Source organism: Patella vulgata, chromosome 9 (assembly GCF_932274485.2).
Source record: "Patella vulgata chromosome 9, xgPatVulg1.2, whole genome shotgun sequence".
Classification (NCBI taxonomy): Eukaryota; Metazoa; Mollusca; class Gastropoda; family Patellidae; genus Patella; species Patella vulgata.
In genome coordinates, this window is record NC_065887.2 from 11,501,242 (window position 1) to 11,527,355 (window position 26,114).

Here is a 26,114-nt window from a genome sequence, read left to right on the forward strand (position 1 = left end):
TAAATTTGGTAAAACAGTTACGTGCTTTACATTACGTTATTTGGCCACGAATATTAGTTTTTGAATATATGTATATGGATACTTACTGTGTATAAAGATATTTCATTGAGTGTATATCATTTATTTCTGACAGTGCGAAAGAAGAATGTTTTTTATCAATGAGTGTATGATCTGCAAAGTAGCTTATATATCATAAAATTTAGTGATGGGGCCGAACTGTACATCGGTTGAACTAACAAGTTACAAATCAAAATATGCACGTTCAAAGATGCCACATTCAGATCCCATGAAAAGATATAGATATTTTATGGCTAAATTTAAATCCAAATAGATCATTTCAAAATAAATACAGTATTATACATATACTTCATTTTTATTATATAATTGTATTATTATTCTTCCATAAAATCACGTCATTTTTATTGTATGTCTTGAGAAACTCGGGCAAAACGTGTAGACAATTCAAAAATAGGAGAGCTTTAAAGAATTTTGATCCGTTTTGCTCAATATTAGCACTGCCATGGTTTCAGTTGGCAATTTAAAAATTCCCTATTTGTATAAATCATAGGACGCGCCACTAAAAGCGGATTTCCCTACGGTAACCGAAGTTCAAACGATACGAGTTACTCTGGTGCCAACGAACGCTTCAGTTCCTGTCAAATTTAATTTTTTTTTCATAAAGTCATGCCATTTATCTTTTAAACATACATTATGCAAGAGCTAAATCTGATTATTGCAAGTCATTTTTTAGGCTTCAGATGTCATAGAAATTATGAATTAGATCTTTATTTACACAACAAGCACAAAATCAACTCTGTAGACGCACGGATGGCTTGGATTAGGGTGGATTTAAACAGGATTTTATTGATTGATTAAATTTTTAATCAAAAACCGTTACGTTGACGTCATACTGCCGGAAATTTTAGATCAAGGCTAAATGATAGAGTATACGAAGCGAGGCCGCTGTTGAGCGAGGCCGCATGTCAGTCAATTTGATTGAAAGTTCGATATATACGGCCTTGAGATTATGTTTAGTTGTGGTTAAAATGAGAGTTTGGATGTCGGTATTATATGCTCTTTTGTCACTTGCGTTTACAGAAAAAATATGGAAATTGATAAACACCGCAGCTAACATCACCCCAGTTGAATTGCAGCCCCATTGGATCATTGTTTCCTATTAGTATTTGTCTGCTTCTAGAGTTACGTAGCCCTACCAGTTACAGTACAAGAAGTCGGCTATAATTATGCCTCATTGAGTTGGTCCATTCCTTTCAAACTTTCGCTTCTTGTCTATATATTAAAAGTCTTATTTTTAATTTGTAATAAAAATAAATGTGATACGAATTGAATTGCAACCACAGCCATTGAAAACGTTACTTGATAATCGAGATTATGTAGGTGGAGTTAACGCCTGTCAATCTGTCATCATCTATTTTTGAACTATTATAGCAAGAATGACCAACTCTCTATTAAAATCTCCCATAATGTATCTTTAAGGAATTTTTACCCGTTTTGCTCAATATTATCTATTTTGCCACGGTTTCAATTGACAATATAAAAATGGTCTATTTGTATAACCATAGGCTGGTCTCCAGGACCCGATACCAAAAGCTGATTTCCCTCCAGAAACCAAAGCTCAAAAGATACGAGTTACTATTGTGCCAACAAACTCTACAGCTGCTGTTAAATTTAATTTGGATGTAAGAGCATGTTTTGAAGAGACTGCCACAGCAGGAACATCTCCCACAGGTTGGTCCTATTTATGTTTTAATGCATAATCTGATAAGATTTTACCAAAGAGTACGGCATATATCAAAGTTATCAGTAAGTTGACAAATGCAATCTTAATAATGAACAGAATTGTAAACATTATATTTTTATGTCAGAATGGTCTTAATCCCTATGGTATTGTTTGCTTAAAATATATCTATTGGAAATAAGCTTCCGTATGTAAAAGTATGTAACATACGCTTTCACCCAGAGTATATGAAACATCCCCAACTGCAGCACCACATAAAACATCACCGACTGCAGTGCCACCTGGAACATCTACTCGCATATCACATTAGCAATACACCTGGAACATTTCTTTCATATGAGTTAAATGGGCCTTGCTAATTGATAGAAAATGCAGAACGTTGTATCTGTTAATCACGACAAATTGGCTATGAAGATGTGTTCTCTTGTCTGATGCAATAGTATAATAAATTTCGTATTTGTATAAGCAATGGCACCAAACACTGCCGAGTCATTTCATCATAAACCTCCTAAGATATTGGTGCTATTGTACTTTTAGGAATAATATATCAATGAAACAAAGAATTACAAACTGATAAATAATTATCTTTCTAATACATAGCTAACGTTTTCACCCATAGCACCTGGAACATCCCCAACTACAGCGCCAACTGCAACATCACCTACTGCTCCACCACCCGGAACGTCCCCTACTGCTCCACCACCTGGAACATCCCCAACTGCTCCACCACCAGGAACATCGCCAACAGCAGCGCCACCTGGTACATCACCTACTGCTCTACCACCTGGAACATCGCCTACTGCTCCTCCGCCTGGAACATCACCTACTGTCCCTCCTCCAGGAACTTCACCTACTGCAGCACCACCAGGAACATCGCCTACTGCACCGCCACCAGGTACTTCTCCATCTGTCCCACCACCCGGCACATCGCCTACAGGTAATATTCATGACTAGATCTTTTTTGCCATTTTTCCATTGAACTGACCATGCCCATGGCTTTGGAAGCACCACCCACCTACATACGAAATATGAAATACGCGTTTTTTCCGTGGATGACAAGCATATTATCCACTGATATCAATCATTATTTTACCCAATACTATTCTTAATGGGGTTCAATCTCAAGCATTTTCATATTACTACTTGTTATACTTTATGATTTTTGAAATGTCGCCTTTCCTATCCATTAAATGTATATAATGTGTTATATTCATATATGGTTTAATTTACATTAGCATAGTTTTTGAGAAACAACAACAACATTGTTTGAATGCAACATCCTGTCATATAAAAGCACCAATTACAGATCCGAATCTACAATCATCAGGAACAGCTTATCTAATTTATAAGGATGTTATAGCAGACCACTAAATTACAATTATTTATTTCGTGATGTAGTTTATTTGCACAAAGAAGTAATGTGTGATATTGTCAATTGGCTTGACAGCTACACGTTTCCGAAGCTTCAGGCCAGTTTTCAGACAAGCACTTTAATTTGACCAATTCAAGTATTGACAAACAATTCTTTCTCCACTGAAATATCTAAGATAACATTATTTCTATCTGTAGCACCAGAAACTTCCCCAACTGGACCCGGGACTTCACCAACTGTGCCAGGAACTTCTCCCACAGGTAAATTATGCAAGTACAATTATTTTTTTCTTGGTGTAGTCTATTTACATAAAGCAGAATTGGAGGTTATTGTTTTTTCTTGGTGTAGTCTATTTACACAAAGAAGCAATGGATAATATTGCTAAAGAGCTTGACAGTTACACTTCTTCGAGGCCCAGCTTATATTTTCAGTCAAGCACTTTAATTTCAGCAGTCCAAGTCAGAAAAACAAATCAATTATATATCCAGCACCAAGAACTTCGCCATCGGCGCCCGGAACTTTTCCCGCAAACTACTTGAGGCCTCTTGTAGATATGATAAGGCTGAAAAGTGATATCTGAATAATTAAGTGTGATGATATTTAAAAGGGTTTATCGCTAATAGAAAACTAGTTACTCCAAGTTCCTGTTTTCGTGATCGTGCATTTTCCGTGAATTTAATTCTAAATATCGTGTATTAGCTATAGTTTACATTATTAACTTCATATTCTGTAAATTTGACTACATGGAATTCAATATCAACTAATAGAAAACTAGTCACTCCAAGTTCCTTTTTTCATGAGCATGCCTTTTCCTCGAATTACAGTTGTCTGTACTGAAGTAAATGGAATGGATAATCCTGCTATTATCCCTACATCAAGTATTACAACTGTGCCAGCAGCAACTGATGTAGAAAACCTGAGACCAGCAAGTACAGACCCAGCCACCTTCCCTGCTGGAAGTACACCAGATATAACAATTGATTTGACACCAGTCACAAATGAAGAGGTAGAACTTAAATCAGTGCAGCTTGTATCGCCCGATAATGTTCAATCTATTAGAGTATTTGTAACTCCAACTGGCGGTTCAGAAACAGAAGCTGCATACTTGAACCCAGTAAGTACATTTTGTTTCGTCTTGATATTATGTGTGTTTATGTACACATCGTTCTGGCTTGGTGTAGCAATTATTGCTACAGACAAAGACTGACAATGTCAGCTGTATGTTTATTCCGTTTATTCCTGTACTCAGTATCGGAATGACTCCGACATCTGAATACATAACAATAGACAGTGGCGAGACTTTTGATTAAATATAAGAGGCTACCCCCCCCCCCCCACAATGTTTATCCAAGCCACAACCAAATATCACCTACATCACTGCCCAATTAATTTTAATTTGTCTATAGCATTGTCTTTCTCAACATGTTTCTTTTCGAGATTCCTAATTGATGTGTATTTTAACCTGTGATTTGCATTGTTTTTAAGGCTGATTTATCGTTACCTATCCCTAAAGCTTCATTCCCTGCTGGAACAGTAGCCGAAAAAATCAGAATCGAAGTAACACCAACCTCTTCAGGCCAGCCTACTTCTTTTAAGATTGATGTCAGAGCGTGCTTTGAAGGTATATAATATTAAATAGTCGACTGATTGGGACAATGTAGGGTCGTATGGTGCACTCCTGTCGTTCAAATGAGAACTGTAATACTCAATCATTTTGAACTGATATAAATATTAAACCAATGGACGGGCAATATGAAACCAACCAACCACATGGGTTCCTCGATTTCCTGCAAGTGCTAGAGACCCGTGATGCATCCAAGTTATTACTTGACATGTTATGTTTTGATCATTTTAGAAACAATCACCTACTGTAACTAACATCCTGTTTATTAATTATTTTAGAAACAGCCGGACTCGGTACATCACCTACAGTGACAATTGGAACATCACCTACAGTGGCAATTGGGACATCACCAACCTGTAATTATATATATTCAACTTTTTTCTTTTCTGTATCCGACATTAGTTTATATTAAGATATGTCTTCTTAATTTCTGGCTTGTACTATAAAAACATATGCAGATATGTTCAATTTTACCAATCTTGCTATATAATTTGGAAGGTTTAATACTTTCCTTGCTCTTGTATAAACAAGCTATAGTACCAGGGTTTGATAGAGATTAACCAGTCAGTTAAAGCAGCGTTGTTTAAATTACTCAAGCTTTCAGAAACGATTCTGATATTCTATTAAAATATTTATTTATTATTATTTACAGTGGGATCAACTACACGTAAGTTAATGTATACAGTCATGTCTAAATCATAAATCATAACAATATAAACGTCGTTCAACAATTAAACATTGGACTTGAAATATCATAAACATATATTATATTTTATCATTCTATCCTATAATGTCTTTAATTATTAGCAATCAACAATCAATTGTCTTTTTTTCCAGCACGATGTGTTGTAACAGAAGGAATGGGAAGCCCAACAGTTATACCTGATACTTACCTTGAACAAGAACCTGCCTTCCCATCAACAGATAACCCAGCAGATCTGAGACCAGGCGATGATCCATTTACAATTAACCCATCGGACACGCCTACCAACGTCACATTGAAAGTTACTGGGGGTGAACCCGTTGATCTGTCAGAAGTAAATCTTCCAGTCAGGGAAAATGTCAAGACATTTAGAGTATTTGGACGCACGGGACCTTCAGCACCATGGACCCTACTTGAATCTACTGATGTAAGTATTCGGATCTTTAACAATTAAGAAATGACGCTGCTTAAGTCCAAATTCAGATATGTTACAATTTCAAATGTATTTTATTCTTTATAATTCCTTTGGTGTTTATGTTTGGACGATACCACGAAATATTTATTTTTAGGGATAGCCATGTTAGATATGTTGAATATCTTGTGTTTATTTATATATGCTAACAGGATGATCCTTCAGACGGTATTCTTACATTCCCACCGGAAGTAGTTGTCACAGATATTTTGGTAGAGATAACACCCACAAACATTACCGAACCAATTAATATTGATGTTAGTGTACACGCTTGCTTCGTAGGTGAGTATCTTCTATATTCTGAACTTTAAGTGGACCACCAAATTTGTAAAGGAGTATCAACCTTTCTCATCTGTGCTATAAATCCGACCTGTATAAAGCATTAATCTATCTCTCTCTCTCTCTTTATCGTACAAAATACAACAATACACTTTACAATGACTTCTTTTTTACAGTGACAACTGGTACACCAGGAACATCGCCAACAGGTAGGGTATAAATACATTCTAAATAATATGTTCTGTATTATCAGTGATTTTGTTCATCATCTGTACCGGATGTAACAAGTAAAGGCCACCATTTCTCCTATTCCGAATTGTCAAATACATAATGGGAAGTTTCTGTATTTCAACTACTGGTATGATAAATCTGTCTGTAGCCATTACCTGCCGAGCACATGGCGCCATTTTCTGATTTACTTTAGAAAACACCGACCACTTCGAATTTTTTACTTATAGAAAACTTAAACCACTAATCTGGTGATTCGGCTAATGGCCTTGGGTTATACCTTTCCATTATCTTTAGATTCGGAAATCCATGTCCAAATTGTCACTACATTTTACTGTTGAAAGTGTGCTCATGGCAGGGTATGCTTACTTTTTCTAAAACACTTACTAATTCTTAGTTCACATAGCTTACATATTTTGTGTATGTTATATTATCAAGTTTATTTAATTCTGTCGACTAAAAATTAGATAATTTACGATATATGTCTTAATAAATAATTAAGGACCACCAGTAGTAACTTCACCTACATTGCCAGTAGAAGCTGAATCACCAACTGCAACACAAGGAACGCCACCACCAGTGCCATCATCACCTACAGGTTGGTACTTGCTACTCCTTCCTGGTTGCCAGTTGGATAAATCCATATTAAATATGTAAACAAGTCCAACTATTTAAAGCAATGAGCTGGTAACTTTTACGTAACGATTTTAGATTACTGCCATGCACAGTGTATTAGCGCTATTAGCCATTTTCTTCCTATTAAATATATATATGCAGAGACGTGATACAGTATAGAAGTAGAGGCTACAAAGTCAAGGCACTCAAGGCAAACTGGTGATTTGGTCGGTGGCTTTGGGTTATCTTATTTCCAATTTATTCAGCTTCAAAATCCCTTGTCAAAACTGTCACTTCATTTTACTTTTAAAAGTGGCAAAAGTCATGCTCATGGCACGAAACGCTTCTGAATAATATATCAACGAAATCGATACTGACGAATGGATCAATAATTATCTTTTCAACACATAGTTAACGTTTTCACCCACAGCACCTGGAACATCACCTACATCAGCGCCACCTGGAACATCGCCTACTGCTCCACCACCAGGGACATCCCCAACAACAGCGCCACCTGCAACATCACCTACTGCTCCACCACCTGGAACGTCACCTACTGCGCCAACACCTGAAACATCCCCGTCTGCTCCACCACCTGGAACATCCCCATCTGCTCCACCACCTGGCACATCACCCTCTGTCCCACCACCTGGAACATCACCTACTGCGCCACCACCAGCAACATCACCTACTATTCAACCACCTGGAACATCCCCTACTGCACGGCCAACTGCTCCACCAACCGGCCTATCGCCTGCAGGTAATATTCCTGACCAAGATTATTTTATATCTTTCCAATGGCTTGTCCAAGTCATGGGCATTTGAAGCACCACACACCTACATGCACTGGGTTACATATGCAAACATTTTGATATCACTACCTGTACTATTCTGTGACTTTTCAAATGCCATCTAACTATTCCTTAAATGTTTAATTTACATTAGCCTATTTTTGAAAAAAAAAGTACCTCGAATGCAATAATGTGACCTAGAAAAGCGCCAATTCCAGATTTGAATGTACAATGCTCGGGATCAGGTTTTTGTAACTCACAAGTGTGTTATAACAGAACACTAAAGTCATATATACAAGGACAATTATTAATTTCGAAGGTGTAGTCTATTTGCACACAGCAGTATTGGATGATATTGTCAATTTTTTCAACTCCCTCGATCTATCTTCAGACAAACAGTTTAACTTGAGCTTTTCAAGTATTGTAAAACGATTCATTTTTTCTGAAATATCAAAGATACAATCATTTCTATCTCCAGCACCAGGAACGTCCCCAACGGCACCCGGAACTTCTCCCATAGGTAAATAGGACAACAAGTCAACTATGTGGTTATAAATATAAATCAGAGGGAGATAAAATTGACAATTTGCTTGACATGGACTGGGTTACATATGAAAACATTTTGATATCACTACCTGTACTATTTTGCGACTTTTCAAATGCCATCTAACTATTTCCTTAAATCTATATTATGTATTTTATTAGTATATTAATATGTTGTTTAATTTACATTAGCCTATTTTTGAAATAAAACGTACCTCGAATTCAACAAAGTGACCTAAAAAAGAGCCAATTCCAGATTTGAATGTACAATGCTCGGGATAAGGTTAAGGTTTTTTTAACTCACAAGTGTGTTATTACAGAACACTAAAGTCATCTATACAATTACAATTATTAATTTTGAAGGTGTAATCTATTTGCACACAGCAGTATTGGGTGATATTGTCATTTTTTTTCGACTCCCTCGATCAGTTTAACTTGAGCTTTTCACGTATTGACAAACAATTCATTCTTTTCTGAAATATCAAAGATAAAATCATTTCTATCCCCAGCACAAGGAACTTTCCCAACGGCACCCTGCACCATAGGTAAATAGGATAACAAGTCAACTGTGTGATTATAATTATAATTATAAAGTAGTGGCGGATAATATTGTCAATTTGCTTTATAGTTACACATTTTCAGAAAAGTACTTGAATATAAGCTTTTAAAGTATAGACAAACAATTCATTCTTTTCTGAAATACCTAATATAAAATCATTTCTGTCTCCAGCACCAGGAACTTCGCCAACAGCACCCGTAACTTCTCCAACTGTACCCGGAACTTCACCGACAGCGCCTGGAACTTCTCCCACAGGTAATAGAAGAACAAAAAGTCAACTATTTTAAATACAATTATTTATATCAGGTTGGGCTATTTACACAAAGCAGTGTTGGATAATGTTGTCAATGTGTCCGAGAGTTACAGTTTTTCGATTCCCTGCTTATATTTTCAGACAAGCACTTTAATTTCAGCCTTGAAAAACAAATCATTAATATATCCAGAACCATGAACTTCGCCATCGGCGCCCGGGACTTCTCGCACAAACTACTACAGGGTCTCTTATAGTTATGATGAAGCTGGAAATTTCAATAAAATCAATACTTACAAATGGATCAATAATTATATTTTTAACACATAGCTAACGTTTTCGCCCACAGCACTTGGAGCATCCCCAACTGTAGCGCCAACTGGAACATCACCTACAGCAGCGCTACCTGGAACCTCACCCACTGCTCTACCACCAGGGATTTCTCCAACTGTTCCACCACCAGGAACATCCCCAACAGCAGCGCCACCTGGAACATCACCCACTGCCCCACCGCCTGGAACATCACCTACTGCTCCACCAGTCGGAACTTCCCCTACTGCTCCACCATCTGGCACAACACCCACTGCCCCACCACCTGGAACATCGCCTACTGCTCCACCGCCTGGCACATCACCCACTGCCCCACCTCCTGGAACATCGCCCACTGCTCCACCGTCTGGAACATCACCTACTGCCCCACCTCCAGGAACTTCACCTACTGCAGCACCACCAGGAACATCGCCCACTGCACCGCCACCAGGTACTTCTCCCTCTGTCCCACCGCCTGGCACATCGCCTACAGGTAATATTCATGACTAGATTTGTTTTATTATTTGTCAATTTGCTTAAGAGCTACAGGATTTCGAAGCTGAATGTCAGGTTTCAGACAAACACTTTACGTTGACTAGTTAAAGTACTGACACACAATCCATTCGTTTCTAAAATATCTAAGATAAAATCATTTCTATCTCCAGCACCAGGAACTTCACCAACAGCACCCGGAACTTCTCCAACTGTACCCGGAACTTCACCGACTGCGCCTGGAACTTCTCCCACAGGTAATAGAAGAACAAAAAGTCAACTATTTGACAATTTGCTTGACATGGACTGGGTTACATATGCAAACATTTTGATAACTACCTGTACTATTTTGTGACTTTTCAAATACCATCTTACTATTTCCTTAAATGTATATTATGTATTTTATTAGTATAATCATATGTTGTTTAATTTACATTAGCCTATTTTTGAAAACAAAACGTGCCTCGAATGCAATAAAGTGACCTAAAAAAGCGTCAATTCCAGATTTGAAGTTAAAATGCTCAGTATCAGGTTTTGTAACTCACAAGTGTGTTATAACAGAATACTAAAGTCATCTATACAATTACAATTATTAATTTCGAAGGTGTAGTCTATTTGCACACAGCAGTATTAGATGATATTGTCAATTTTTTCGACTCACTCGATCAGTTTAACTTGAGCTTTTCATGTATTGACAAACAATTCATTCTTTTCTGAAATATCAAAGATAAAATCATTTCTTTCCCCAGGACAAGGAACTTCCCCAACGGCACCCGGGACCATAGGTAAATAGGACAACAAGTCAACTATGCGATTATAATTATAATTATAAAGCAGTGGCGAATAATATTGTCAATTTGCTTTATAGTTACACGTTTTCAGGAAAGTACTTGAATATAAGCTGTTAAAGTATTGACAAACAATTCATTCTTTTCTGAAATACCTAATATAAAATCATTTCTGTCTCCAGCACCAGGAACTTCGCCAACAGCACCCGGAACTTCTCCAACTGTACCCGGAACTTCACCGACTGCGCCTGGAACTTCTCCCACAGGTAATAGACAGTTACAGTTCTTCGAGGCCCTGCTTATATTTTCAGACAAGCACTTTAAATTCAGCATTGAAAAACAAATCATTAATATCCAGCACTATGAACTTCGCCATCGGCGACCGGGACTTCTCCCACAAACTACTACAGGATCTTTTATAGTTATGATGAAGCTGGAAATTTCAATAAAATCAATACTTACAAATGGATCAATAATTATATTTTTAACACATAGCTAACGTTTTCGCCCACAGCACTTGGAGCATCCCCAACTGTAACGCCAACTGGAACATCACCTACAGCAGCGCTACCTGGAACCTCACCCACTGCTCCACCACCAGGGACTTCTCCAACTGTTCCACCACTAGGAACATCCCCAACAGCAGCGCCACCTGGAACATCACCCACTGCCCCACCGCCTGGAACATCACCTACTGCTCCACCAGCCGGAACTTCCCCTACTGCTCCACCATCTGGCACAACACCCACTGCCCCACCACCTGGAACATCGCCTACTGCTCCACCGCCTGGCACATCACCCACTGCCCCACCTCCTGGAACATCGCCCACTGCTCCACCGTCTGGAACATCACCTACTGCCCCACCTCCAGGAACTTCACCTACTGCAGCACCACCAGGAACATCGCCCACTGCACCGCCACCAGGTACTTCTCCCTCTATCCCATCGCCTGGCACTTCGCCTACAGGTAATATTCATGACTAGATTTGTTTTATTATTTGTCAATTTCCTTAATAGCTACAGGATTTCGAAGCTGAATTTCAGGTTTCAGACAAACACTTTACGTTGACTAGTTAAAGTACTGACACACAATCCATTCGTTTCTAAAATATCTAAGATACAATCATTTCTATCTCCAGCACCAGGAACTTCACCAACAGCACCCGGAACTTCTCCAACTGTACCCGGAACTTCACCGACTGCGCCTGGAACTTCTCCCACAGGTAATAAAAGAACAAAAAGTCAACTATTTGACAATTTGCTTGACATGGACTGGGTTACATATGCAAACATTTTGATAACTACCTGTACTATTTTGTGACTTTTCAAATGCCATCTTACTATTTCATTAAGTATATTATGTATTTTATTAATATAGTCATATGTTGTTTAATTTACATTAGCCTATTTTTGAAAATAAAACGTACCTATAAAAGCGCCAATTCCAGATTTGAAGATAAAATGCTCAGTATCAGGTTTTGTAACTCACAAGTGTGTTATAACAGAACACTAAAGTGATCTATACAATTACAATTATTAATTTCGAAGGTGTAGTCTATTTGCACACATCAGTATTGGATGATATTGTCATTTTTTTCGACTCACTCGATCAGTTTAACTTGAGCTTTTCATGTATTGACAAACAATTCATTCTTTTCTGAAATATCAAAGATAAAATCATTTTTTTCCCCAGGACAAGGAACGTCCCCAAAGGCACCCGGGACGGGACCATAGGTAAATAGGACAACAAGTCAACTATGCGATTATAATTATAATTATAAAGCAGTGGCGAATAATATTGTCAATTTGCTTTATAGTTACACGTTTTTAGGAAAGTACTTGAATATAAGCTGTTAAAGAATTGACAAACAATTCATTCTTTTCTGAAATACCTAATATAAAATCATTTCTGTCTCCAGCACCAGGAACTTCGCCAACAGCACCCGGAACTTCTCCAACTGTACCTGGAACTTCACCGACTGCGCCTGGAACTTCTCCCACAGGTAATAGACAGTTACACTTCTTCGGGGCCCTGCTTATATTTTCAGACAAGCACTTTAATTTCAGCATTGAAAAACAAATCATTAATATATCCAGCACTATGAACTTCGCCATCGGCGCCCGGGACTTTTCCCACAAACTACTACAGTGTCTCTTATAGTTATGATGAAGCTGGAAATTTCAATAAAATCAATACTTACGAATGGATCAATAATTATATTTTTAACACATAGCTAACGTTTTCGCCCACAGCACTTGGAGCATCCCAAACTGTAGCGCCAATTGGAACATCACCTACAGCAGCGCTAACTGGAACCTCACCCACTGCTCTACCACCAGGGACTTCTCCAACTGTTCCACCACCAGGAACATCCCCAACAGCAGGGCCACCTGGAACATCGCCCACTGCCCCACCGCCTGGAACATCATCTACAGCTCCACCACCCGGAACTTCCCCTACTGCTCCACCATCTGGCACAACACCCACTGCCCGACCACCTGGAACTTCCCCAACTGCTCCACCAGCTGGAACATCCCCAACTGGTCCACCGCCCGGAACATCCCAAACAGTTCCACCATCTAGCACAACACCCACTGCCCCACCACCTGGAACATCGCCTACTGCTCCACCGTCTGGAACATCACCTACTGCCCAACCTCAAGGAACTTCAACTACTGCAGCACCACCAGGAACATCGCCCACTCCACCGCCACCAGGAACATCGCCCACTGCACCGCCACCAGGTACTTCTCCCTCTGTCCTACCACCTGGCACATCGCCTACAGGTAATATTCATGACTAGATTTGTTTTACCATTTGTCAATTGAATTGACCAAGCCCCTCGCTTTTGAAGCACCACTCACCTACATATGAAATATGAAATAGGCTTTCTATTTTCTATGGATGACTAGCATATTATCCACTGATATCAAATATTATTTTACCGCATACTGTTCTCAATGGGGTTCCCTCACCATCCCAAACCCAAACATTTTCATATTACTACCTACTCTATTTTATGCCCTATAAAAGCACCAATTACATATCCAAATCTACAGTCACCAGGAACATGTTATGTAATTAATTCATAAGGATGTCATAACAGACCACTCAAGTCTTCTATACAATTTATTTCGTGGTGTAGTTTATTTACACAAAGCAGTGTTGTTTGATATTGTCAATTTGCTTAACAGCTACAGGTTTTCGAAGCTCCATGTCAGTTTTCAGACAAACACTTTACGTTGACAAGTTAAAGTACTGACAAACAATCCATTCGTTTCTAAAATATCTAAGCTAAAATCATTTCTATTTCCAGCACCAGGAACATCACCAACTGCACCCGGAACTTCGCCAACTGTGCCCGGAACTTCTCCCACAGGTAATAGCAGGACAACAATTATTTATATCTTGGTGTAGTCTATTTATACTAATCAACATTGGATAATATTGTCAATTTGTTTGATAGTCACACTTCTTCGAAGCCCAGGTATATTTTCAGATAAGCAGCCGAAGCCTTTAAAAACAAACAATTTATTTATCCAGCAGTATTAACTGCGCCCGGAACTTCTCCCATAGTTAAATGCATAACAACGGCGACCGGTAATTTCCGCAAAGTTAAATGCAGAACAATATGCAGAAAGCAGGGGACTACTAAAATAGGTTCGTCCGTCCATCTGTCCATCACACTTGGTGTTTATTAGTTGAATGCCTTAATGAAGTTCGAAGAGGAGCATGTTCTGCGTTGGGAATAACAACTCTACTTTTAATTGATATGAAATGTTTAAACATGGTGTGGATGTTCATTAGGCGAATGTCTTGACTGCGTTCAATGATTAATATTTACCGCTAAAGCTAAGCAGACAGAGCTAAGCAGTTTCATTGGTCGTTGCTTTGGGGCAAGATTACTTTGATTCTAACTGAGTGAAAGTGATGAAACTTAGTGTAAAGTTTCACTCCCAGGTAGTCTACTTCAAAACCATGACTCAGTTCGACTAGGAACGTTTTCTTCTCAGACTAAGCGTAGATGATAACAGAGTCTGTCTGTATTTGATATGCGTGAAATAACCATAACAAGTTTCTCAGTTTCTTTTACCGCCACCGGAAAATCTCAAACATGCATGAAGTCTGTGAAAATTGAATCCATATTTCATTGGAGTTAACATTTATTCTTTTCACAATTTTTTCAGAGAGATGCGAGGAGATAAATGGAATGGAGAAACCAGCATTTATACCAAGTTCAAGTGTTGAGGGTTTGACACCTGACCAAGTGGATAATCTAAGGACAAGCGATGTCCCATTATCTATCATACCCAACGGCAGCAATCCTATACTATTTACCATAGATCTTTCACCTAATACCGATGAGGATGTCGATCTGGGATCCATCACATTCCCGAATGCTGAGAATTTCGAATCCATAGAAATAGTGCTGATTGATTCACAGGGCAATGAAACTCCTGTAACAGATCAAGTAAGTCTAATGTCTTAAATACTATATTCGAAGTAAATTTGGTAAAACAGTTACGTGCTTTACATTACGTTATTTGGCCACGAATATTAGTTTTTGAATATATGTATATGGATACTTACTGTGTATAAAGATATTTCATTGAGTGTATATCATTTATTTCTGACAGTGCGAAAGAAGAATGTTTTTTATCAATGAGTGTATGATCTGCAAAGTAGCTTATATATCATAAAATTTAGTGATGGGGCCGAACTGTACATCGGTTGAACTAACAAGTTACAAATCAAAATATGCACGTTCAAAGATGCCACATTCAGATCCCATGAAAAGATATAGATATTTTATGGCTAAATTTAAATCCAAATAGATCATTTCAAAATAAATACAGTATTATACATATACTTCATTTTTATTATATAATTGTATTATTATTCTTCCATAAAATCACGTCATTTTTATTGTATGTCTTGAGAAACTCGGGCAAAACGTGTAGACAATTCAAAAATAGGAGAGCTTTAAAGAATTTTGATCCGTTTTGCTCAATATTAGCACTGCCATGGTTTCAGTTGGCAATTTAAAAATTCCCTATTTGTATAAATCATAGGACGCGCCACTAAAAGCGGATTTCCCTACAGTAACCGAAGTTCAAACGATACGAGTTACTCTGGTGCCAACGAACGCTTCAGTTCCTGTCAAATTTAATTATTTTTTCATAAAGTCATGCCATTTATCTTTTAAACATACATTATGCAAGAGCTAAATCTGATTATTGCAAGTCATTTTTTAGGCTTCAGATGTCATAGAAATTATGAATTAGATCTTTATTTACACAACAAGCACAAAATCAACTCTGTAGACGCACGGATGGCTTGGATTAGGGTGGATTTAAACAGGATTTTATTGATTGATTAAATTTTTAATCAAAAACCGTTACGTTGACGTCATACTGCCGGAAATTTTAGATCAAGGCTAAATGATAGAGTATACGAAGCGAGGCCGCTGTTGAGCGAGGCCGCATGTCAGTCAATTTGATTGAAAGTTCGATATATACGGCCTTGAGATTATGTTTAGTTGTGGTTAAAATGAGAGTTTGGATGTCGGTATTATATGCTCTTTTGTCACTTGCGTTTACAGAAAAAATATGGAAATTGATAAACACCGCAGCTAACATCACCCCAGTTGAATTGCAGCCCCATTGGATCACTGTTTCCTATTAGTATTTGTCTGCTTCTAGAGTTACGTAGCCCTACCAGTTACAGTACAAGAAGTCGGCTATAATTATGTCTCATTGAGTTGGTCCATACCTTTCAAACTTTCGCTTCTTGTCTATATATTAAAAGTCTTATTTTTAATTTGTAGTAAAAATAAATGTGATACGAATTGAATTGCAACCACAGCCATTGAAAACGTTACTTGATAATCGAGATTATGTAGGTGGAGTTAACGCCTGTCAATCAAACGATCGGTCATTCTCGGAGACGGTGAAGAGGGAGTTGACTCCTATTTCTAGTCAAAAATTACAATGGTGATAACTTTGTTCAGAATAAAGTAATTTGACTGAAATTTTCAATATATTCTTCTGTCATCATCTATTTTTGAACTATTATAGCAAGAATGACCAACTCTCTATTAAAATCTCCCATAATGTATCTTTAAGGAATTTTTACCCGTTTTGCTCAATATTATCTATTTTGCCACGGTTTCAATTGACAATTTAAAAATGGTCTATTTGTATAACCATAGGCTGGTCTCCAGGACCCGATACCAAAAGCTGATTTCCCTCCAGAAACCAAAGCTCAAAAGATACGAGTTACTATTGTGCCAACAAACTCTACAGCTGCTGTTAAATTTAATTTGGATGTAAGAGCATGTTTTGAAGAGACTGCCACAGCAGGAACATCTCCCACAGGTTGGTCCTATTTATGTTTTAATGCATAATCTGATAAGATTTTACCAAAGAGTACGGCATATATCAAAGTTATCAGTAAGTTGACAAATGCAATCTAAATAATGAACAGAATTGTAAACATTATATTTTTATGTCAGAATGGTCTTAATCCCTATGGTATTGTTTGCTTAAAATATATCTATTGGAAATAAGCTTCCGTATGTAAAAGTATGTAACATACGCTTTCACCCAGAGTATATGAAACATCCCCAACTGCAGCACCACATAAAACATCACCGACTGCAGTGCCACCTGGAACATCTACTCGCATATCACATTAGCAATACACCTGGAACATTTCTTTCATATGAGTTAAATGGGCCTTGCTAATTGATAGAAAATGCAGAACGTTGTATCTGTTAATCACGACAAATTGGCTATGAAGATGTGTTCTCTTGTCTGATGCAATAGTATAATAAATTTCGTATTTGTATAAGCAATGGCACCAAACACTACCGAGTCATTTCATCATAAACCTCCTAAGATATTGGTGCTATTGTACTTTTAGGAATAATATATCAATGAAACAAAGAATTACAAACTGATAAATAATTATCTTTCTAATACATAGCTAACGTTTTCACCCATAGCACCTGGAACATCCCCAACTACAGCGCCAACTGCAACATCACCTACTGCTCCACCACCCGGAACGTCCCCTACTGCTCCACCACCTGGAACATCCCCAACTGCTCCACCACCAGGAACATCGCCAACAGCAGCGCCACCTGGTACATCACCTACTGCTCTACCACCTGGAACATCGCCTACTGCTCCTCCGCCTGGAACATCACCTACTGTCCCTCCTCCAGGAACTTCACCTACTGCAGCACCACCAGGAACATCGCCTACTGCACCGCCACCAGGTACTTCTCCATCTGTCCCACCACCCGGCACATCGCCTACAGGTAATATTCATGACTAGATCTTTTTTGCCATTTTTCCATTGAACTTACCATGCCCATGGCTTTGGAAGCACCACCCACCTACATACGAAATATGAAATACGCGTTTTTTCCGTGGATGACAAGCATATTATCCACTGATATCAATCATTATTTTACCCAATACTATTCTTAATGGGGTTCAATCTCAAGCATTTTCATATTACTACTTGCTATACTTTATGATTTTTGAAATGTCGCCTTTCCTATCCATTAAATGTATATAATGTGTTATATTGGTATATTCATATATGGTTTAATTTACATTAGCATAGTTTTTGAGAAACAACAACAACATTGTTTGAATGCAACATCCTGTCATATAAAAGCACCAATTACAGATCCGAATCTACAATCATCAGGAACAGCTTATCTAATTTATAAGGATGTTATAGCAGACCACTAAATTACAATTATTTATTTCGTGATGTAGTTTATTTGCACAAAGAAGTAATGTGTGATATTGTCAATTGGCTTGACAGCTACACGTTTCCGAAGCTTCAGGCCAGTTTTCAGACAAGCACTTTAATTTGACCAATTCAAGTATTGACAAACAATTCTTTCTCCACTGAAATATCTAAGATAACATTATTTCTATCTGTAGCACCAGAAACTTCCCCAACTGGACCCGGGACTTCACCAACTGTGCCAGGAACTTCTCCCACAGGTAAATTATGCAAGTACAATTATTTTTTTCTTGGTGTAGTCTATTTACATAAAGCAGAATTGGAGGTTATTGTTTTTTCTTGGTGTAGTCTATTTACACAAAGAAGCAATGGATAATATTGCTAAAGAGCTTGACAGTTACACTTCTTCGAGGCCCAGCTTATATTTTCAGTCAAGCACTTTAATTTCAGCAGTCCAAGTCTGAAAAACAAATCAATTATATATCCAGCACCAAGAACTTCGCCATCGGCGCCCGGAACTTTTCCCGCAAACTACTTGAGGCCTCTTGTAGATATGATAAGGCTGAAAAGTGATATCTGAATAATTAAGTGTGATGATATTTAAAAGGGTTTATCGCTAATAGAAAACTGGTTACTCCAAGTTCCTGTTTTCGTGATCGTGCATTTTCCGTGAATTTATCTGAATAATTAAGTGTGATGATATTTAAAAGGGTTTATCGCTAATAGAAAACTAGTTACTCCAAGTTCCTGTTTTCGTGATCGTGCATTTTCCGTGAATTTAATTCTAAATATTGTGTATTAGCTATAGTTTACATTATTAACTTCATATTCTGTAAATTTGACTACATGGAATTCAATATCAACTAATAGAAAACTAGTCATTCCAAGTTCCTTTTTTTTATGAGCATGCCTTTTCCTCGAATTACAGTTGTCTGTACTGAAGTAAATGGAATGGATAATCCTGCTATTATCCCTGCTTCAAGTATTACAACTGTGCCAGCAGCAACTGATGTAGAAAACCTGAGACCAGCAAGTACAGACCCAGCCACCTTCCCTGCTGGAAGTACACCAGATGTAACAATTGATTTGACACCAGTCACAAATGAAGAGGTAGAACTTAAATCAGTGCAGCTTGTATCGCCCGATAATGTTCAATCTATTAGAGTATTTGTAACTCCAACTGGCGGTTCAGAAACAGAAGCTGCATACTTGAACCCAGTAAGTACATTTTGTTTCGTCTTGATATTATGTGTGTTTATGTACACATCGTTCTGGCTTGGTGTAGCAAGTATTGCTACAGACAAAGACTGACAATGTCAGCTGTATGTTTATTCCGTTTATTCCTGTACTCAGTATCGGAACGACTCCGACATCTGAATACATAACAATAGACAGTGGCGAGACTTTTGATTAAATATAAGAGGCTACCCCCCCCCCCCCACCCCACAATGTTTATCCAAGCCACAACCAAATATCACCTACATCACTGCCCAATTAATTTTAATTTGTCTATAGCATTGTCTTTCTCAACATGTTTCTTTTCGAGATTCCTAATTGATGTGTATTTTAACCTGTGATTTGCATTGTTTTTAAGGCTGATTTATCGTTACCTATCCCTAAAGCTTCATTCCCTGCTGGAACAGTAGCCGAAAAAATCAGAATCGAAGTAACACCAACCTCTTCAGGCCAGCCTACTTCTTTTAAGATTGATGTCAGAGCGTGCTTTGAAGGTATATAATATTAAATAGTCGACTGATTGGGACAATGTAGGGTCGTATGGTGCACTCCTGTCGTTCAAATGAGAACTGTAATACTCAATCATTTTGAACTGATATAAATATTAAACCAATGGACGGGCAATATGAAACCAACTAACCACATGGGTTCCTCGATTTCCTGCAAGTGCTAAAGACCCGTGATGCATCTAAGTTATTACTTGACATGTTATGTTTTGATCATTTTAGAAACAATCACCTACTGTAACTAACATCCTGTTTATTAATTATTTTAGAAACAGCCGGACTCGGTACATCACCTACAGTGACAATTGGAACATCACCTACAGTGGCAATTGGGACATCACCAACCTGTAATTATATATATTCAACTTTTTTCTTTTCTGTATCCGACATTAGTTTATATTAAGATATGTCTTCTTAATTTCTGGCTTGTACTATAAAAACATATGCAGATATGTTCAATTTTACCAATCTTGCTATATAATTTGGAAGGTTTAATACTTTTCTTGCTCTTGTATAAACAAGCTATAGTACCAGGGTCTGATAGAGATTAACCAGTCAGTTAAAGCAGCGTTGTTTAAATTACTCAAGCTTTCAGAAACGATTCTGATATTCTATTAAAATATTTATTTATTATTATTTACAGTGGGATCAACTACACGTAAGTTAATGTATACAGTCATGTTTAAATCATAAATCATAACAATATAAACGTCGTTCAACAATTAAACATTGGACTTGAAATATCATAAACATATATTATATTTTATCATTCTATCCTAAAATGTCTTTAATTATTAGCAATCAACAATCAATTGTCTTTTTTTCCAGCACGATGTGTTGTAACAGAAGGAATGGGAAGCCCAACAGTTATACCTGATACTTACCTTGAACAAGAACCTGCCTTCCCATCGACAGATAACCCAGCAGATCTGAGACCAGGCGATGATCCATTTACAATTAACCCATCGGACACGCCTACCAACGTCACATTGAAAGTTACTGGGGGTGAACCCGTTGATCTGTCAGAAGTAAATCTTCCAGTCAGGGAAAATGTCAAGACATTTAGAGTATTTGGACGCACGGGACCTTCAGCACCATGGACCCTACTTGAATCTACTGATGTAAGTATTCGGATCTTTAACAATTAAGAAATGACGCTGCTTAAGTCCAAATTCAGATATGTTACAATTTCAAATGTATTTTATTCTTTATAATTCCTTTGGTGTTTCTGTTTGGACGATACCACGAAATATTTATTTTTAGGGATAGCCATGTTAGATATGTTGAATATCTTGTGTTTATTTATATATGCTAACAGGATGATCCTTCAGACGGTATTCTTACATTCCCACCGGAAGTAGTTGTCACAGATATTTTGGTAGAGATAACACCCACAAACATTACCGAACCAATTAATATTGATGTTAGTGTACACGCTTGCTTCGTAGGTGAGTATCTTCTATATTCTGAACTTTAAGTGGACCACCAAATTTGTAAAGGAGTATCAACCTTTCTCATCTGTGCTATAAATCCGACCTGTATAAAGCATTAATCTATCTCTCTCTCTCTTTATCGTACAAAATACAACTATACACTTTACAATGACTTCTTTTTTACAGTGACAACTGGTACACCAGGAACATCGCCAACAGGTAGGGTATAAATACATTCTAAATAATATGTTCTGTATTATCAGTGATTTTGTTCATCATCTGTACCAGATGTAACAAGTAAAGGCCACCATTTCTCCTATTCCGAATTGTCAAATACATAATGGGAAGTTTCTGTATTTCAACTACTGGTATGATAAATCTGTCTGTAGCCATTACCTGCCGAGCACATGGCGCCATTTTCTGATTTACTTTAGAAAACACCGACCACTTCGAATTTTTTACTTATAGAAAACTTAAACCACTAATCTGGTGATTCGGCTAATGGCCTTGGGTTATACCTTTCCATTATCTTTAGATTCGGAAATCCATGTCCAAATTGTCACTACATTTTACTGTTGAAAGTGTGCTCATGGCAGGGTATGCTTACTTTTTCTAAAACACTTACTAATTCTTAGTTCACATAGCTTACATATTTTGTGTATGTTATATTATCAAGTTTATTTAATTCTGTCGACTAAAAATTAGATAATTTACGATATATGTCTTAATAAATAATTAAGGACCACCAGTAGTAACTTCACCTACATTGCCAGTAGAAGCTGAATCACCAACCGCAACACAAGGAACGCCACCACCAGTGCCATCATCACCCACAGGTTGGTACTTGCTACTCCTTCCTGGTTGCCAGTTGGATAAATCCATATTAAATATGTAAACAAGTCCAACTATTTAAAGCAATGAGCTGGTAACTTTTACGTAACGATTTTAGATTACTGCCATGCACAGTGTATTAGCGCTATTAGCCATTTTCTTCCTATTAAATATATATATGCAGAGACGTGATACAGTATAGAAGTAGAGGCTACAAAGTCAAGGCACTCAAGGCAAACTGGTGATTTGGTCGGTGGCTTTGGGTTATCTTATTTCCAATTTATTCAGCTTCAAAATCCCTTGTCAAAACTGTCACTTCATTTTACTTTTAAAAGTGGCAAAAGTCATGCTCATGGCACGAAACGCTTCTGAATAATATATCAACGAAATCGATACTGACGAATGGATCAATAATTATCTTTTCAACACATAGTTAACGTTTTCACCCACAGCACCTGGAACATCACCTACAGCAGCGCCACCTGGAACATCGCCTACTGCTCCACCACCAGGAACATCCCCAACAACAGCGCCACCTGCAACATCACCTACTGCTCCACCACCTGGAACGTCACCTACTGCGCCAACACCTGGAACATCCCCGTCTGCTCCACCACCTGGAACATCCCCATCTGCTCCACCACCTGGCACATCACCCTCTGTCCCACCACCTGGAACATCACCTACTGCGCCACCACCAGCAACATCACCTACTGTTCAACCACCTGGAACATCCCCTACTGCACGGCCAACTGCTCCACCAACCGGCCTATCGCCTGCAGGTAATATTCCTGACCAAGATTATTTTATATCTTTCCAATGGCTTGTCCAAGTCATGGGCATTTGAAGCACCACACACCTACATGCACTGGGTTACATATGCAAACATTTTGATATCACTACCTGTACTATTCTGTGACTTTTCAAATGCCATCTAACTATTCCTTAAATGTTTAATTTACATTAGCCTATTTTTGAAAAAAAAAAGTACCTCGAATGCAATAATGTTACCTAAAGAAGCGCCAATTCCAGATTTGAATGTACAATGCTCGGGATCAGGTTTTTGTAACTCACAAGTGTGTTATAACAGAACACTAAAGTCATATATACAATTACAATTATTAATTTTGAAGGTGTAATCTATTTGCACACAGCAGTATTGGGTGATATTGTCATTTTTTTTCGACTCCCTCGATCAGTTTAACTTGAGCTTTTCACGTATTGACAAACAATTCATTCTTTTCTGAAATATCAAAGATAAAATCATTTCTATCCCCAGCACAAGGAACTTTCCCAACGGCACCCTGCACCATAGGTAAATAGGATAACAAGTCAACTGTGTGATTATAATTATAATTATAAAGTAGTGGCGGATAATATTGTCAATTTGCTTTATAGTTACACATTTTCAGAAAAGGACTTGAATATAAGCTTTTAAAGTATAGACAAACAATTCATTCTTTTCTGAAATACCTAATATAAAATCATTTCTGTCTCCAGCACCAGGAACTTCGCCAACAGCACCCGTAACTTCTCCAACTGTACCCGGAACTTCACCGACAGCGTCTGGAACTTCTCCCACAGGTAATAGAAGAACAAAAAGTCAACTTTTTTAAATACAATTATTTATATCAGGTTGGGCTATTTACACAAAGCAGTGTTGGATAATGTTGTCAATGTGTCCGAGAGTTACAGTTTTTCGTTTCCCTGCTTATATTTTCAGACAAGCACTTTAATTTCAGCCTTGAAAAACAAATCATTAATATATCCAGAACCATGAACTTCGCCATCGGCGCCCGGGACTTCTCCCACAAACTACTACAGGGTCTCTTATAGTTATGATGAAGCTGGAAATTTCAATAAAATCAATACTTACAAATGGATCAATAATTATATTTTTAACACATAGCTAACGTTTTCGCCCACAGCACTTGGAGCATCCCCAACTGTAGCGCCAACTGGAACATCACCTACAGCAGCGCTACCTGGAACCTCACCCACTGCTCTACCACCAGGGATTTCTCCAACTGTTCCACCACCAGGAACATCCCCAACAGCAGCGCCACCTGGAACATCACCCACTGCCCCACCGCCTGGAACATCACCTACTGCTCCACCAGTCGGAACTTCCCCTACTGCTCCACCATCTGGCACAACACCCACTGCCCCACCACCTGGAACATCGCCTACTGCTCCACCGCCTGGCACATCACCCACTGCCCCACCTCCTGGAACATCGCCCACTGCTCCACCGTCTGGAACATCACCTACTGCCCCACCTCCAGGAACTTCACCTACTGCAGCACCACCAGGAACATCGCCCACTGCACCGCCACCAGGTACTTCTCCCTCTGTCCCACCGCCTGGCACATCGCCTACAGGTAATATTCATGACTAGATTTGTTTTATTATTTGTCAATTTGCTTAAGAGCTACAGGATTTCGAAGCTGAATGTCAGGTTTCAGACAAACACTTTACGTTGACTAGTTAAAGTACTGACACACAATCCATTCGTTTCTAAAATATCCAAGATAAAATCATTTCTATCTCCAGCACCAGGAACTTCACCAACAGCACCCGGAACTTCTCCAACTGTACCCGGAACTTCACCGACTGCGCCTGGAACTTCTCCCACAGGTAATAGAAGAACAAAAAGTCAACTATTTGACAATTTGCTTGACATGGACTGGGTTACATATGCAAACATTTTGATAACTACCTGTACTATTTTGTGACTTTTCAAATACCATCTTACTATTTCCTTAAATGTATATTATGTATTTTATTAGTATAATCATATGTTGTTTAATTTACATTAGCCTATTTTTGAAAACAAAACGTGCCTCGAATGCAATAAAGTGACCAAAAAAGGGGCAATTCCACATTTGAAGTTAAAATGCTCAGTATCAGGTTTTGTAACTCACAAGTGTGTTATAACAGAATACTAAAGTCATCTATACAATTACAATTATTAATTTCGAAGGTGTAGTCTATTTGCACACAGCAGTATTAGATGATATTGTCAATTTTTTCGACTCACTCGATCAGTTTAACTTGAGCTTTTCATGTATTGACAAACAATTCATTCTTTTCTGAAATATCAAAGATAAAATCATTTCTTTCCCCAGGACAAGGAACTTCCCCAACGGCACCCGGGACCATAGGTAAATAGGACAACAAGTCAACTATGCGATTATAATTATAATTATAAAGCAGTGGCGAATAATATTGTCAATTTGCTTTATAGTTACACGTTTTCAGGAAAGTACTTGAATATAAGCTGTTAAAGTATTGACAAACAATTCATTCTTTTCTGAAATACCTAATATAAAATCATTTATGTCTCCAGCACCAGGAACTTCGCCAACAGCACCCGGAACTTCTCCAACTGTACCCGGAACTTCACCGACTGCGCCTGGAACTTCTCCCACAGGTAATAGACAGTTACAGTTCTTCGAGGCCCTGCTTATATTTTCAGACAAGCACTTTAAATTCAGCATTGAAAAACAAATCATTAATATCCAGCACTATGAACTTCGCCATCGGCGACCGGGAC

The 26,114-nt window shown here is 38.1% G+C and overlaps 1 protein-coding gene across 1 annotated transcript in view; it reads left to right on the forward strand.

Annotated features, from left to right (window-relative positions):
- LOC126831854 (mucin-12) overlaps positions 1-26,114 on the forward strand; it is a 202,925-nt gene that overhangs the window by 126,981 nt on the left and 49,830 nt on the right. Inside the window, exons 81-106 of the mRNA XM_056103261.1 lie at positions 1,584-1,749; positions 2,379-2,696; positions 3,329-3,391; positions 3,956-4,245; positions 4,617-4,752; positions 5,034-5,111; positions 5,408-5,422; positions 5,593-5,885; positions 6,083-6,212; positions 6,386-6,418; positions 6,940-7,035; positions 14,102-14,164; positions 14,973-15,256; positions 16,997-17,162; positions 17,792-18,109; positions 18,750-18,812; positions 19,481-19,770; positions 20,147-20,282; positions 20,564-20,641; positions 20,938-20,952; positions 21,123-21,415; positions 21,613-21,742; positions 21,914-21,946; positions 22,468-22,563; positions 23,011-23,340; positions 24,059-24,142. Of these exons, the coding sequence (XP_055959236.1) occupies positions 1,584-1,749; positions 2,379-2,696; positions 3,329-3,391; positions 3,956-4,245; positions 4,617-4,752; positions 5,034-5,111; positions 5,408-5,422; positions 5,593-5,885; positions 6,083-6,212; positions 6,386-6,418; positions 6,940-7,035; positions 14,102-14,164; positions 14,973-15,256; positions 16,997-17,162; positions 17,792-18,109; positions 18,750-18,812; positions 19,481-19,770; positions 20,147-20,282; positions 20,564-20,641; positions 20,938-20,952; positions 21,123-21,415; positions 21,613-21,742; positions 21,914-21,946; positions 22,468-22,563; positions 23,011-23,340; positions 24,059-24,142 (3,997 nt within the window). The remainder of the gene's footprint in view (positions 1-1,583; positions 1,750-2,378; positions 2,697-3,328; positions 3,392-3,955; positions 4,246-4,616; positions 4,753-5,033; positions 5,112-5,407; positions 5,423-5,592; positions 5,886-6,082; positions 6,213-6,385; positions 6,419-6,939; positions 7,036-14,101; positions 14,165-14,972; positions 15,257-16,996; positions 17,163-17,791; positions 18,110-18,749; positions 18,813-19,480; positions 19,771-20,146; positions 20,283-20,563; positions 20,642-20,937; positions 20,953-21,122; positions 21,416-21,612; positions 21,743-21,913; positions 21,947-22,467; positions 22,564-23,010; positions 23,341-24,058; positions 24,143-26,114) is intronic.